The sequence below is a fragment of the Eulemur rufifrons genome, chromosome 24 (assembly GCF_041146395.1).
Source record: "Eulemur rufifrons isolate Redbay chromosome 24, OSU_ERuf_1, whole genome shotgun sequence".
NCBI classification, from domain to species: domain Eukaryota; kingdom Metazoa; phylum Chordata; class Mammalia; order Primates; family Lemuridae; genus Eulemur; species Eulemur rufifrons.
In genome coordinates this window covers 32,648,133-32,665,691 of record NC_091006.1, presented here as the reverse complement: position 1 = coordinate 32,665,691, position 17,559 = coordinate 32,648,133, and the positions used below count along the sequence as shown (strand labels likewise).

General features: G+C 37.9%; 1 protein-coding gene across 2 annotated transcripts in view; it reads right to left on the bottom strand.

Moving 5' to 3' along the window:
- Positions 1-17,559, bottom strand: part of SCFD2 (sec1 family domain containing 2) — a 270,209-nt gene that overhangs the window by 217,920 nt on the left and 34,730 nt on the right. For both annotated transcript variants that reach the window (XM_069456865.1, XM_069456866.1), the window contains exon 4: positions 16,860-17,035. In XM_069456865.1, the coding sequence (XP_069312966.1) occupies positions 16,860-17,035 (176 nt within the window). The remainder of the gene's footprint in view (positions 1-16,859; positions 17,036-17,559) is intronic.

Here is a 17,559-nt window from a genome sequence, read left to right as displayed (position 1 = left end):
CAGCGCTGATCACCAGCAGTGACACTCAAATTATTGCAGAGCCAGTACAGCAGGGGCACCAACCAATGGAACAGATGCAACAGACAACCTGATCGGTTTATAAGCTCATTATCATATACACTTACTAACCCTGACTTGCTTTATATATTTGTAGCTTTGTTTACCATCTGTTTTCTTAACTAGACTGTAAGTTCTAGGAAGGCAGGGACTCTATAATATTCACTGCTCTATTCCTACCACATGGGATAATAACTATCAGTCACATAATAGGCATTCAATTATTATTCGTTGAAATAAGTAACTGAGTAATTTCTGTGTATCTATGTGTTAATATATTCTAACAATTTATCAGAAATACAAAGAATATTCTTATATGAAATGTGGTCATGTATTGAATTATTCCAAGACCATGTAAATGTACACACACACACAGAGTTTGATAGCATTAGATACAATTAAAGTAGTTAGTAATACCACCTTAGTATCTATAACAATATCTTTGATGATTCAGAGGTCACATACAAGGTTTCACATACATAACAAGAGCCTTAAAGACTCCATCTAGTTCTGATTGATTCTGCTGTTGAGAGTCTAAGGGAAGAGGAATTCCTCTAAGAAAATAAATAAACTTTACTCAAATAATAAAATTTGAAGCCCTAATTCAAATTACATGCAGGGATATTTGAAATACTATCTTCTCTTTCCTTTCAATAGAGCAAAACAAAATTTCCTATGCAGGAAGTGGTAGAAATGAATCTCATCTATATGATGATGCTTATTTCAATCATAGAAAAGAACTAGCATTAAAAAAATACTGGTAAATAGGAGGCAATAAGCACAGAGTAACTGGAGTAACTGCAACGAGTAAGCAGCAGAGAAGCAGGAGTAACAGGAGTAACGGCAATGGTCAAATCTATATTCTGAGTGCCCATGACCTGTCAGGCACTGTGCCTAGTGTAGTATGTACATTACCTCTAATGCCCAGAACTACCCAAATGCTATCCCAATTACAAAACTAAGGAAAACAGGGTTCAGAAAGGCCAAAAAACTCTTCTTAGAGACTTAAAAGTAAGGTAATGATTGATCATTACAGAATCTCCTCCAGGAAAGGAGAAAAGAAAATACTATCTCAACTGATTAATGAAGAAATCAAGGAGAAAAGGATTTAATGACTGAAAATCAGGCCCTTTGACTCCCATTCACAGGAGTCCTTGTCTACTGAGGCTAAATAATCCCACGCATTCTTAGTTTCACCAAGATCTTGACTCATAATAAAAATTACAAAATTAAGCTAAAACCACCCTTAATGCAAACCTTATATTAAAAAGACTTTGCTAATAACTACTTATTCTTGGTAACACGACCACAGTTGGGAACGCTTATGCCTCCCCATCTCCAACTCCCTCTCCAATAGTGATTTGCAGCATGAATTCCCCTCTAAAGGATATTGTCCACATTATGGATAAAATTTTCAGAATACGATTGCATTGATAGCTTGCTTAGTTTTTTTACTTATCACACACATAAATTTCAAATCAAGACTACGGTACTAGAAAAGAAAAATCAGGTTAAGATTAAAATGGCATTGACAGGAGACAAATTGGAGGAAAGTAGAACAAGGTTAATGTTGCTGTAAGACAGTGATTAGGAAGCGAGGAATAGGGAAAAACCAGCAGCTCTGGTACAGCTGGTGACATTTCCAGTCCCTGAACACCATCAAGCACCATGGAGGCTACAAGAAGAGGCAGCAGAGGAACGACAACAAAACCTATGTTTAGCAACACATGGGACTGATTCTGTTAACTGTGTCCTTTGTTCCTGGTGTACCTGACATTATTACTTTGAAAGAGTCAAATTTCAGGACGAGTTTCCTGACCACATTGTTTTCCCATTAGGCTTATTACTAAAACAGCTTTTCATAACATCAGTTAACACTTTGAAAATCTGTTCCTATATAACCATCTCATCTGGATTATGTCTTTCCCCTTTACCTGCCCTCCCCCCTTGTTTCTTTAACACAGGAAAATGGTACAAATTTTAATCATGTTCTAAAACAGTAAGAGAAGCAACATGACTGAATGAGTTAAGAAAAGAATAAAAATCCTGGTTTTGAAATATAGAATCCTGGCGTGTCACCAACACAGTGTGTAGCCTGGGGAAAAGCACTGCACATTTCTGTGCTCCAACACTCTTCTTTAAGCTTTGCTAGAAGAAATTATTTTTGTATAACTGCAAAGCACTCCAATATGAGTGGTTGCCAAAAAGCTTAATTATAATTCTTAACCATGGGACGGTGGATATGTGTCTATGATAAATTTTAAAAACATTAAGTGATAAAATTTTGCCAATAACATCTTTAAATTATTTTTTATTTTGAAGTTTTTATTTGGCTTAATAAACTTACTATAATAACTATTTTAATGACAGTTCTGGGGGAAAAAAACCTTAGAACTTTAACACCAATTAAATTCATTAAAAGTGGAAGAACTATTGCAAATAGCATTTTTTCCCCTTATATTATTGGTTCCAAATGACTTGCCCAGCACAAGTCAGTACTAGTTCTGGTTACCATATTTAATCATGATTTCAGAGATATGTCAAAACATCAAAGGGAGATCACTGCAAGTAATATGCTGGAAGAAAAGAACTAGTGCCAAAAAATTAAAAGCGCTAATTTCTATTGTGTCCAATCTAGTTACTGTTATCTTTGAAAAGTAATATAACTTCAGCTTTATCCATTTAATTTCGGACCCAGATATTTGCAGACATGGGCAGTAGGATATTCTACAGAAATGTATTTGTATAGTCCCTCAAAGGAAGTTTCGTTTTTTCCCCCCAAAAGAACATGGACTGGTCGCCAGATGTGGAGTCCATATGGCCCACGAACACAAGAGCCCTGGGACAATAAGAATGAAGCTAATAAGCTCAACAGGCAAGAGCAACCATTCTGAGATGATAGACAAATGTTTGGTTTTATTGACTTTTTGAAAAAAAAAATATAAATCACTTTATTTTTAAACCTAAAAATATGGCTTGGCCAGTCATTTTCTCCAACTCTTCTATTTTTTTTTTAGCTTGAAAGGAAATTTATCCATATGCAGCTTATTACGCAGTCTGAATTCTGTCCTTCTCACATACAATTCATGTTGAGGCTAAAAGAAAGAAAATTAAATCAAGAACAGATAGTATGATTGCTTTAACTAGTAAAAAGTTAAATTTTGTTTGCCATAACTCTCAAGGAACTGTTACAGTTAAGCAATCTCTAAGACCTGTATATTCTATTTCTTGGTTATCTCTTGAATTTAATCCTTCTTCCCCACACGTTAACCCTTTCGACACAAACATGTACCTTACATTCACACCTGCCAACCTAAAAGATCCTGCAACACGCTGTGCGCTATCAGAACTCTGTGCCTTTGCATATGCAGGGCCTACTACTTTGCATGTCTTTCCAACCCTTCCCTAACTGGCAAATTCCCTTTCATCCTTCAAAACATAGTCTAAATATTAACTGCTCATAGAAATCTTGTTTGGCTTGCCTAGGCAAAATTATGTCTTTTTAATGCCTTTTAAAATGAGCCACTGTGAATAAATCCACCAATACATTTCTATTCTAATGAGAAAGAAATAAAGGTAATATTGATTGCATCGGACATTTACAGAGAGGGCTCGATTTATGCCAGACACAATATTACATACTTTATGCAAACCTCATTCAAGGTTATAAACGATATATAAAGCTCTTTCAAATTACAAAAAATAATACATTTGCATTATAGATATGAAGCGCGCACACACACACATACACACACACACAAATCACTCAATCCAACCAAGATATAATAAGATGGTCACAAATTCTTTGCTTGTTCTCTCCTTGGAAGGTGGAGTCTAATTTTTCCCCTTGATTTTGAGCTGGTCAATTGAATTTCTGGGACTTTCAAGTTATAGGAAATCCTATAGCTTCCTTCAGTTGCACCAGAGCAAAGAAAAATGTTTGAGTGGTTTACCAGAGTCAAGAAGGATGTCTTGTGGCTGTTAGACAGAGAACGTCTTTGTGTTCTCACCATCTATTCTCACCTTTTTACATAGCATGTGGCCACCAAAATAACGACGATGCTTTCCAGTGACCCTTGCTGCTAGGAGTGAAGGTTCCGGCAAATAAGACATGAGTAGAAGTGATGTGGGCCGCTTCAGGCTGTGCATTTAAAGGGTAGGTACGTGCCTTTCTTCCTGCATGCCAAAAGGCAGCCAGAATGCAAGGAACAGAAGCGGCCATCTGGGGTCATGAGAGGAAGCTGTGTGTTGGGATGTTTGAGCAAAAGATGGAAAGACCATGGTGGGTTTTATGATGATGGTGGAAACATCGTACCAGCCCTGGACCACCTATCTGCACTTTATGTTGACTCAGAAACACATTCCTATTGTGTCTAAGCCACTGTAATTTTGGGTCTTTGTGATAGCAGCCAAACTATATGCTAATGAACATGGTCACCTTTTGCTGCAATATTGATCACAGGAGTTTGTGCTGTGAGCCTTGTAATTCTGATCATTTTATGACCTCATAGGGAAGTGATCCAAATAAGGAATTGTCTTGATGCTTGTGCTTTTAAACATTACCAGCTTCTGGGTATTTGGAAATAGTGCATGAAGATTTACCTTATTTTAATGGAACACTATATTGTTAGAATTTTAAAATTTTCCAAAGAAATTTATTGAAAAAATTCTCAAATGAAGAACATTAGGAATTAAAGAGATCTGAGTAAGACTAACACATTGGATCCTTAGGTGCTCTTATGATTAGACTCCTTTATTCATTGACGAGACCTCTGCCCCCCATTTTTTCCCACAATTCAGAACACCTGAGGGGATATTGTCTTATATTATCTTATTTATAGATAGAATTAATGAACTTTATTAGTTCTCAGACATATAAATCTTCTATCCATCACTTTCTTTCCTCTCTAGGGAAGCCCTTGCCTTCTAGTTCTTTCCAAAAGAGGTGTCACTTCCAAATGGTAAAGGGAAAAAGCTGAAAAGCCTTTTAAAAAAAAGTATTTTGTTTCATTCCATGTAATAACAATCTATCAAGCACATGCTGTCTGCTAGACAGTGAAGTTATAAAACTGAAACATATATTGTTTCTTGGATGTGCTCACAATGTATTTTGTAATGTGTATGAAATATCAGTACATTGTGCCATTTTCAGGGATACAGGACCAAGTACGATTTTGTGGGCTACTCTGAGTACCTGAGCACTGCGTTTGTAGTATTGCCTTTGAGAAAAAGAAGTCCTAGATTCTGATTAACCAATTTTTAAATGAATTTCTCAAACTGCTGATTCAAACTTGGGAATAGTAGAGCAGGGGCTGGACAAGTTAGGAATATGATCATGATCCCACCACTAGCAAGTATCAGAGCCAGGCTGAAACCCACACCTGCCTCATACTGAAGCCACGCCCTTCACTACTCTGCACTACTGGGACATTTTTCCTGGGGCAAGGCATCAAAATTGGCCACTTTCTGCCACACTCCTCTCACACTTGTTCTCATTAGGATAAAAATTTCTGAATCACGTTGGACATTAAGATAAAAAGTTTTCAAAACACAATGAGGTCTACATAACCCATTAATAAAATGCTCAATTTGTGTGCATTTAAAGTGATAACTTTCAGTATGAGTACTAGGATCACTAAAATGCAATGTTTCCCACTAATTTGTTTTTCTTTGATATCTCTATAAATTTGGCATTCAGGTTAGATGTTTATCTTGAGTTTTACTCATCAGCAAGCTCTTAATTGAAACCTTATGAGACTTACACATTTCTCCATGAGAATATATCATCTCGATTTCACTTTTTCTTGCAGAATAGTTATTTTAATGTTGTTCTCCTCTATCGCATTATTGTATTTTTGAATAACAAAAGATAGAGACAAATGGAAAATATAAAATAACACCCATGAACTTTTGTTCCTTTGCCCAGGGTAGGCACATTGCCAGATTTGGAGTTTGGTGAATTTGTGCCAAGCATCTGATTAGAAATTGAGAGTCGAATACATAGGCTATGTAAACTACTGCTTTTAAACTGGGCTTGCCTTAGAAGCAATGATATCATGTGTTATTCCAGCTGGAAGCCAGAGTTAGTAATCAGGCAAAGCAAGTTCAAGGCTAACAATTTCGGTTCTTAGCATTTTGTGGGTCTACCAAAAATGTTTCAAATACAGACTTTATGTCAGTGGCTGAAGGCGCGTATGGGTGGGTCTTCGGTTTGTGAAAAACAAGGATACGACGTTCTGGTTTGCTTGACCAAAAGGGAAATAATAATGGTTTGTTCTTCCCTACACTGATGGAATCGTCTATCCTGAGCCATTCCCTCTAGGTGTTTGTACCATGCTGGCCACCCCAATGACTGCTGGATTTTTTTTTAAACACCTGGATTCCTAAGAGTGAAAGGAAATAACACTGTCTAACTGACGTTTTCTCTTTTTTTAATGTCAGTCAGCCTTGGAAACACCAAGTCTCACTTACACCCATTGACAGGGCACCTTGAGTCTTACAGCCATGTTTTCCTGAAGGAGGCCTATGCCTAGGCTGGCTGAATGTCTAGAACACTTTTCTTTCTTTTTTTTTTTTTTGGAGACAAAGTCTCACTCTGCTGCCCTGGTTAGAGTACAGTAGTGTCATCCAAGCTCAAAGCAACCCCAAACTCCTGGGCTCAAGTGATCCTCCTGCCTCCGCCTCCTGAGTAGCTGGGACTACAGGCATGTGCCACCACACCTGGCTAAGTTTTCTATTTTTAATAGAGACAGGGTCTCACTCTTGCTCAGGCTGGTCTCCAACTCCTGAGCTCAAGTAATCCTCCCACCTCAGCCTCCCAGAGTGCTAGGATTCCAGGCGCGAGCCACACCACATCTGGCCCTGTCAAACATTTATCTATGTATTGTAGGTACCAATCTGTGGCAAGTAAACTCCATATGAAGCCAAGGGCAAACCTGACTAGGCTTGCTAAACTTTAACCTGCCTCGCTTGCTTTTAACTGTTCTTAAAAATTATAAACCATTTAAACATCAGGTAGCTAAGTAATACGCCACAAGACTCCCTTCAGCTTCCCTATAGACGACATCTCTGACGTATGCGTCCCAATGGTAATGGCTGCCTAAGTTGTTTTCAGAAACTCAAAGTCGGCTACTTGTCCAGTTCAAGCTGGTTGAGACCACCAACCCCACAACTGGGACTGTGTGAGTGTCCCATGGGTGAACTTTTGACATTGGAGGGCCGAAAACGCCCCCCTCAGTAATGCTAATGCCGCCATTTTCTGAACGCACATCCTGTGAAGAAGCACGAAGCTTGACCACCCTTGCACAGTGCGCCACCTACCTCCCTTCCCGGCTCCGGTCGCTTTTCCCTGCTCCTCAGACCACCTTACTTCTCCATCCCATAAACATCCCTCACCCCCATTTTCAGGGAGCAGACTTGAGCCATGTTCTCCCATCTCCTCGCTTGGCTCCACGTGCATAAACCCTTACTCTGCTGCAAAACTCATCTCGGTGACCGACACACCGCACATCAGGCAAAATGGGCTTGCTGTGGTAACACACGTTTATAACAAACTCCTCAAATTCCCACGAGCAGGAAGTGAAGCCTCCTACTTCAAGTGCAAAAATGAAGATTCTACGTTCAGGGACATCCGTATGAATAAGATATTCAAGGTCCCTACTCTCACGTATCTTACAATCCATCAGAGAGAGATAAAGAATATGCAAACAAAATAACATCAGCAAATGAGAAACAAATGTAAAACAAAACCGGCACAAAGCTACTCAGGAAAGGCCTCCTTGAAGACACTTGAGGTTTGATCTGGGCCAGCCATGTGAAAAGTTGAGAAAAGAACCTTCCAGTCAGAGAGATCAGTGATTAGAAAAGCCACAAGGAGGCCAGGCATGTTGGCTCACGCTTGTATTTCCAGCACCGTGGGAAACCAAGGCAGGAGGATCACTTGAACCTAGGAGTTCAAGACCTGCCTGGGCAACATAGCAAGATCCCATCTCTAAAAAAAAAAAAAAAAAAGAAAAGAAAAGAAAAAGAAACAAAGAAAAGAAAAGAAAAATTAGCCAGGCATGGTAGCACACGCCCATAGTCCCAGGTACTCAAGAGGATCACTTGAGCCTGGGAGTTCAAGGTTGCAGTGAGCTATGATTGGCCAACTGCACTCCATCCTGGGCTACAGAGCAAGACCCTGTCTCCACAAAAACAAACAAACAAAAAATCCCTGAGGTTTCCCATTTGTTAGAATCAAAGTAGTTACTTCAGCTCTAGTTTCCTTTATTCAAGCCTGGTACATGTGGAAGAGGGAGGAGAAGCGCGTGCACACGCATGTGTGCATGGTCGGGGGGACGAGGAGATTGGTAACACTGACCCTGGAGTTAATGCTTAACAACTGATATGATGTGGGACACTTTAAAGCCATGAAGAACGAGGACGTGGAGCAATCCATAGAGAGTGGAGGATAAATAAAGCAAATGGTTAGAGAAGCTGAGAGACACAGTATGGCTTTTGTATTCAGAAGTTATTTTTCTGCACATGTTTCAAATAGTGCTTCTTGGTGTATAGATTTCTTAAATAAAGTTAATCAATTCCAGGTACATTGTTCTAACTAAATTATAATTCACAATGAATAATCAGCAGTTAGAATAAAACGTCTTGCATGTTTTTGATCAAAATGAGCTATATATAAAACAGATTTAAAAAACAAGCAAATTCAACAATTAAATATTTGTACATTTCTATTGTTTAAAATACTAATTAAGGGTTTATTTTAACTACGATAATCTGTCATGATTTTTAACAATTTAAAGGCACTATTCTTATATTTGAAATACTATGCTAGGCCAGGTGTGGTGGCTCAAGCCTGTAGTCCCAGTGCTTAGGGAGGCTAAGATAAGAGGATTGCTTGAGGCCGGGAGTTCAAGACTAGCCTGGGCAACATAGTGAGACCCTGTCTCTACAAAAAACTTAAAAACTTAGCCAGGTGTTGTGGCAGGAGAGGCTGACACAGGAGGATTACCTAAGTAGTTCAAAATTATAGTGATTGTGCCACTGTAATCCAGCCTGGGCAACAAAGAGAAATCTTGTCTCAAACAAACAAACAAACAAACAAACAAATCTACTTATATTTCACTATATGGACCCAAGCTAAGTCAACACAGTCTTGAGCTATTAGTAATTCAAGTAATTCATAGTAATTCAAGTAATTCATAAAAATCTTCCTAATGCAATATCTCATAGTGTCGGTCTAAGAGTTCATCCCCAAAGTACTCCTTGAAATAGAAAAAGCAGTGGCAGGTGCCACCCAATAAGGACAGATCCTGACCCTGGTGGGCTGAGCATCACGCTGCTCTCCATAGTCAGGGCCCCTCATAAGAGGAGAAAAGCCAGAGTTGAGCCCATTCAATCATCCCAAATTTACCAACCAGAGAAAATATCCCTCTTGTTAAGAGAGGAAGGAGTAGAGGTTCAGAGAGAGCTCAAGAGTGGCTAGGAAAACACTTCCTGATGGAAATCAGAACTGGGAGAAAGTTATTTTGCTCTAATACTTGGCTCTGTGGTTATTTTTGATGCAATTTTGTGAAAAACACACTCCTCAATTTTCCTTCTCAGGAAAAATCCTATCAAAATCTCTCGCTAATCCGTAAACAGCACCCAAATCTGACTTTGGGGATCACTTTTTTCTCCTTCCTTCCTCACTCTTTATCCAAATGATATCATAGATGCTTTTGCAAGTGACAAGACACCATGGTGCAGAATGACTCCAAATACCAAGGCCCTTGCCCACAGAGCAACAGAGTGGTGGAAACTTCTTCCCAGAAAAACTCAATCCTTATTATTATAAATGGCTAAAAACAAGGCATTATAAAACAGGACCTCCCAGGGTGTTGTTGAAGCCAGGAACAGTGCTAAAATAAGCTATTATATTTCTAAGCCAAGCCATATGGCTTGGGAGCTAAAACTCACCAATTTGTTATAGAACTAGCAGACACACTATTTTATTTAGGTAAACTTATTTTGTTGTAGAAATAGATATTCTAAAATTTAATATATTTTAAAAAACTAATCCTACCTTTTAAAAACTACTTTGGTAACCTATCGAATAGTTGCCTATTTTTTATTGCAAAAAGATAAAATTTAAAACAAAGGCAATATTTTACCTGGATTATCTTGAGTGGCTTTATAACTCATTTATATTTTATTTAAAAATCATTGAGTGTTTTAAATTTAAAGTGTAAATTCTGCCTAAAGAAATAACTAGAGATGGATAGTACATATACATTTATAAAGTGCATGTTTTAGGAAGTATAAACACAGCTGCTTCCTTTACTACATAGTTTGCTATCATTTTAAAACCACAATAAATTATACTGAATAAAAGTTTTTTTCCTAGTATTACTATTCCGTGCTTTTATAGAGGGGGGATCAGATGTTGGACAGAGCTTGGTGTCAGGTTCCAGTGTCATGTGAGGTTTGGGTGTTCCCTGGTTTTTTTGTCTCACTACCTAAGAACGGTTACTGAGACTGAATTGACGGAACGAATGAGCAGGCAAGACAGATGCAGGCAAGCCACACACCAAGATTTATTAAGCACGGTACGTTCCAGAGAGGGAACGGGTCTATCTCCTCGAGTGGGAATGACCCTGAGTTTCTAACACACACACATACTTTTATATGATGAATGAACTGCCCCTCCTTTCTCTAGGTGGAGTTTTCATTTCTGCCCTTGGGTGATTGACATCTTGGGGTTATATAACTAAATACTTTGTGTGCATGCAGAATTCCCCTTGATTGGGGGGGGTACAAATCTGCAATGCTAATTAGATGGAACATCTGTTCCTCTCCCTTCTCCCTGGACCTGCCTAACGTTGGGAATAGATGTTGTCTCTCATTTCCCTTACTCTATGATACCATGATTTTATCACACAGAACCTTTTTGGAGGTTTCAAAGTTTTCTGAACCCAATGGGGATTATGTTTATTATTATTATCACTCACCGCAATACACCATATCATTTATAAGACAAGCACAAAAAGTCTAAGACTTAAAATTATAATGGACTTGCTAATGCACAATTTAAAAGGGCATTTATTTACTATGTAATTTTGACAAAAAGGGCAATTGCTTCCTTCTCTTTGAAGTTCAAGGATTGGTTATTATTATGATAATTAGTAATAAGTATACCTATAAAGATAAATAAATTTTGAAAGGGAAAAAAGTTTTTTCATTGTGACAATTAGCCTAAAAACATCAGCTATCCATTGTAAAAACAATGGAACTGAAATCTAGATTTAAGAAAAATACTGTAAAACATTATGAAACAGTAAATATAAAAAGACAGTAGTATTTTTCGAAGTGACATACTCATTCTTCCCTAATCAATTTTAATTTAGGAAACTGACATCTAGGTGAGAATATATTAAAGGCATTACTCACATAAGTTGGCATTTATATTTTTGGCCCAGCTAACAACTACTATTTATTGAGCACTTATTGTACTTAGTGATGTACACATATAATCTCACTGAAAACTGACAATAATATTATGAGGTAGACACTTAACTCCAACTTAGATGAGGGAACTAAGTTAAACTTCCTTGCTACACTATTAAAAAGGAATTGTTCATATACTTACCACCAAGTTAAGTAAATGTGTCCTTGGATTAAAAGAAAGCAAAGCTATAATACTTTGTGAACACATTTCATTAACTTAGTCAAAAATATATTCATGTTCAGGTTCAACTTATTCTTATCTATACTTTAAACTTGAAACAGAAATAGAATTATTTGCTAATTAGCACACATATATTCAATGGCTAAAACACTATGATATTGTACCTTGGAGATAAGAGAGAGAAAAAGAGTTGTGAAGATGCTTTATTTCCTTTGGCTTTTTCAAACTTATTCACTGCTACTAAACACTAAATTTTTCCCAACAGCACTCAGTAAAGCTTCTCTTTTGAACACATAATATTATCTTTCTAAATTAAGTTCTTAAATCTATTATTTTCAGGAGGCTGAGTCAAACACAAGCCTTACAAATAGTCCTCAGACCTATTGCTGACTAGTAGTTAGATCAACAAAATCACTGAACCAAGAGATAGCAGTAAGTAGAATAAATGCTGTGACTTATTTTTAAGTGTAGATTTCCAAGACTGATTTCTTTTTCTGAACCAAGGTTGTCTATAATGTTACTTCAGCCATAAAGTCAACACTGAGGTTTTGGTGATGGAGGCCTGGGTAGAAAGTGGTGGAAATGAGGCTACGAAGAAATAAACAATTTTCAACATTGGCTGCAATTTCTCACTGGCTCTCAAGCCCTCTGGGAAAAGCTAAAAGTTGCCCTCATGCTCAAAATAAACTCAAATGCTCTCCGTTGAAACCAAGGTCTGTAAAAGGGTCAGCTGACCATGCATTGTTACACTAATGGATGAGTGTATACGATATAAAAGCAGCATGTTCATAAACAAAGAGCAATTACGATGGCCAGTGTATAAGTTCACCTGTGCTAAAACACTAACTCATAAGGACCCATAAATGACTGAGAACACAAGACTAGCCAGAGTGATATGCAATTATGACAAAAGTATGGTTTTGGTATTTTCAATGTTTACTTCTTTTCCTCAGTCTTTTTTTCTTTTTAAGAGACAGGGTTTCACTATGTTGGCCATGCTGGATGGAGTGCAGTGGCTATTCCCAGGTGCGATCATAGCTCATCGCAGCCTCAAACTCCTGGGTTCAAGCGATCCTCCCACGTCAGCCTCCCAAGTAGCTGGGACTACAGGCACACACCACCCCACTGGGCTTTACCCAGTCTTTTTACTCTTCTTCCATTTGCTGAAAGAACCACACCAAATATCATGGTCACATCTAATAGTCTAACATGGACCAAAGGATTCCAAAAATTAATTGTAAATATAAGATGGCTTAGAATTAAAATTATCTGTATAGCCTTGTTTTGAACTACTTTTATGAGATTTTGGAGCTAAGGGCGCACCTTAGAGGACATGCAGGGGTGGGAAGCATGATGAAGAGGGCATGCATGTAACATGGCAGGACAGGGAGATGAGGAGGATTGCAACAGTGGCTTCGGGCAGGTCACCAGAGCACAAGGGTATGAAGAGAGCATCCATGGGGGAGGCAACAGCAGCGCAGTGCATGGAGCCAGAGCAGGGTGAGGAAGGCATCTGTGCACGGGGTGCTGGGACCCAGAGGGATGAAAAGGCCATCCGCATAGAGGGCGGGGAGCAGTGAGGGTCCAGTGCAGGGTATTAGAATTTGCCCAAGGCGAGGAAGGTGTCTGTACGACCACCAGGGCCCAAGTGGGTGGAGAGGACATCTGAAAGGGAGCAGGGAGACTGAGGCAGAGGGGAAAATGCAGCAGCCTTGCAAGGGTTGTCAAAATCATAGGGGGTGAGAAAGGTATCCAAGTGGAGGGTGGGGGACAATGACATCCTAGGACAGAGTTTCAGAGCCCACAGAGTGAGGAAAGCAGTGGGGGCTTGGTGTTGGGTGCTGGAGCCTGAGAAGAGTGAGGAGGGCCCCCATGCAGGAGGAAGAGGTGGGGACAGCATAGGGTGAGATGTCAGAGCTCAAGCGAGGTAAGGAGAGCATCTGTGTCGGGGGTTTCAACAGGACACCTCTGTGTGAAGTCAGAGAGAACATCCATGCGGGCCTGGAGCAGGAGAGAGCCCAGGTGAGGTGAAGACGCATTCATGTCAGGGGCTGCAGCCCTAATGGAAGATTGGCTACGTACTGGGGATGTTATTAGGTAACTAAATATGTCCAGGAGAGTAGGAGACAGCTTCCTCACCGCCAGAGAAGGGAGTTACAATTACAGAAGGCAAAAAACTAGAATGAACCCTGTGGCATTAGAATAGAACTATGATATTAATTTGAACTCATGGTTTTTAATAGAGATGGATTACCCCTGAGGAGGAGACCAAAAAAAATAAAAAAATAGTGATAGACATATAAATATATACATATATGGAATTATTGGCAAATATACTAAGAAATTTAAAAACACCTCTGGCAGAAGATAAATCAAGGAGATGAATTAAAGAAATTATAGTTTTGAATCACTCAATAACTAATGATTATTTATATTATTATATTATAATTATAAATATAAATAACAACAAAGCAATAGGTCCAGATGATTTTTCAGGCATACTTTACTTTTAAGCAACTGATAATTCCTTTCTTAAATGAATAATTCTAGAGAATAGAAAAAGTAAAACCCACCCTAACCAATTTTACCAAACTACTATAACCCTTTTTTCAAACAGTGGTAGCACAATAAAGAAAAAAAATATATGCTAATTTCACTTATAACATAAATACAAATGGCTAAAGAAAATATTAGCAAACTAAATCCTATCAAGGCAAAGAAAACCTTCCCTACAGGCACCTCTAGCAAACTTCCCTTTGCCTTTCTTTGGCTAGAATCACTATCACTAGGCATGGAAGTGAGAATACCAAGATAGTCTAAGACCAATCAGGATTTTCCTGAACCATGTGGGGAAAAAAGTCAACACTGAAACAAAATTGGTGTTCTGCCAACATGAAAAAGAGGAAAATGACTATTAAGATAAGCACTCTGTAGTATAATGGCATATTCAATAAATGGCTTGGAGGAAAATAGGCTATCCATATGGAAGAAAAGAAAATTAGATCCTAATCATACCATAAACAAAAATAAATTCCAGTTGGATTAAAAATTCAGTGTCAAAAATAAAAGTTAATTTTTAGTGGCAAATATAGAATATATTTATAAAGTAGGGACAGAAGAGGATTTCTAATACAAAACATAAATAAGCAGAAACTATAAAGGATAATATTAATTAACTGGACCACATAAAATTTTAAACTTTTAAATAATATACAGGAATAAAAGTCAAAAAACAAACCATAGTCTGGGAGAAGTATTTGCATGATATAACCTTAAAAATTCTAATACCTAGAATTCATAAGCATAGTTTTTCTGTAAACGAATAGATAAAAACTGGGCAAAGTATAAGAATGAACAGTTCCTAGAAGGGGAAAATCGAATCGCCAATAACTACAACATAAGATGCTCAGCCTCATCAGTAGTCAGAAAATTACAAATTTATATATAGAGATAGCATTGACCCACTATAAAAAAATGTTTAAGTTTGATAATACTGAGTACTGAACGCTATGCTGAAAAACAAACTGTCAACTATTCCTGGAAGAAGGGTCAACTAGTTCAACTCTTCTGTTGATATTTGGTAAACTCAACAATACGCATGGTCGATGACCTAATAATCCTCTCCCAGGGATTTATCCTAAGGAAACTCTTTCACATGTGTATCAGAAGACAAGCTCTAGGATAGTCAGCACATAATCCTTTCTAATCATACACACACATACACATACGCATGCACACACACAAATGGAACAGCCTAACTAAACATCAATACAGATTGCATAAATAAATTCTATGTTTATGGCATGATTTAAAGGAATGAACTAGATCTACATACATCACTTTGGATTATCTTAAAAACAGAATGCTCATAGGAAAAAGCAAGCTGTTTAGCAATACTTATAGCATGATATCACTTATGTAAAAATTAAAACCCATAGCACAATACTCTGTATTATTTATGAAAAGATAAATATTTAGTAAAAATATAAAAACAAGAAATCAGCCTGTAATTATCTCTGAGGAAAGAAAAATGAGAATCAGATTAGGGTAGGATATAGTATCAAAGATACTTCAACTTGGCCGGGCGCGGTGGCTCACGCCTGTAATCCTAGCACTCTGGGAGGCCGAGGCGGGTGGATTGCTCAAGGTCAGGAGTTCGAGACCAGCCTGAGCAAGAGCGAGACCCCGTCTCTACTAAAAATAGAAAGAAATTATATGGACAACTAAAATATATATAGAAAAAATTAGCCGGGCATGGTGGCGCGTGCCTGTAGTCCCAGCTACTCGGGAGGCTGAGGCAGGAGGATCGCTCGAGCCCAGGAGTTTGAGGTTGCTGTGAGCTAGGCTGACGCCATGGCACTCACTCTAGCCCGGGCAACAAAGTGAGACTCTGTCTCAAAAAAAAAAAAAAGATACTTCAACTTTATCTCCAGTTTCATTTCTTTAATGAAAAAGGATCTAAAATAAATATGAAAACATGGTAAATCATATTGAGTCTATGTGGAGAGTACATAGATATTGGTCATTTGACGTACGTTTATACTTTTTAATACTTTATACTTTTTAAACTTTATGGTTTTAAAAAATGTTTTATAATATATACTTCATAATTTTTTTAAAAATACATCTTTTTTAAAAAGTTTCCCATGAAAGTATTCCATCATTTATGAAGTTTCTATCCCCCACACACAAATCACCACATAAACACTACAAATGGAGTTTGTCTCCTTTTATCTTTTAACAAACATTTTAAGGCACATGTTATAAGTTGTTTGAGGACTAGGGACTAGGTAGTGTCAGAAGAAACACAAATAGCAGTAATATTTTTGCCAAGAAGATCAAAGAATAGAAAGAAGGTCCAAATGGCATAAAATTGTAAAGAGGTTTTCAAAGGTTAGTAAAATGCTCAAAAAACATCCTTAGTATTGAGTGAGAAGCCAAAGATGTCACCGTCAAAAAATTTTTAAAAACAGGTGTGGAAAAGTTTCTACTTGAATTTTAACTTGGGTGCACTTAGAGAATACTATGCAGGGCACATGTCAACAATATGATTTATTACGAAGACTATAATAAATATCAAAGTTTTTCCTTGGAAGTCAAAACTTTATTAATATCCCACGAAGCTGCCATAGTAACATACCTGGAGAAGGAGCCTTTCGAAAGCCAGAAAGTTGTCCCACTTGGCACTGTGCGGGTGTTTCAGAGTTTGAGCTGTGGCCAGCCCAAGCTGTAGGAGCCCACAATGATTCATTAGAGCTTTGAGGTTGTTCCTGAAGAGCTGAATATAGGATGTGAGCTGCCCTGGCGTGACTCTCCCTGGAAAAACATAATAATTTATCAGTGTACCCCCTTCTGGGAGTAGTAAAAATAATGAGAAGGATGTCATTAATATTTGCACAGAACTTCAGAGTTGACTGCGAGCTTTCCTAAGCTATTGTGATTCTTACAACATAGTGACAATAGCAAAATTGATACTATTTACCTGCATTTTGTGAGTAAGGAAATGGATGTTAAGGGATCTGGCCAGGGTCATATTGCTAGTAGAATTCATTTTATCGTTATGTAGTGCCCTGTAAATCGGTTTTCAAATACAGTCACACAAACATATTTGTTGAGCTTTTGGAGTGCCTCTCTATGACATATAACACAGCAATCTAAGAGGTATAAAGGTAAGATTTCTAATGGTATGTGTATGTACATAAAATAAGAGGAGAAAGCTGGTATGACTATGACCAAAACTTTATCATTGATATCAGTGGGTTCAAGACAATGTTCATGAGGATAAAAGATGTCTGTTATATGGAACAAAAGTGTACAGAGAATTAGGATGGCAAAAACAC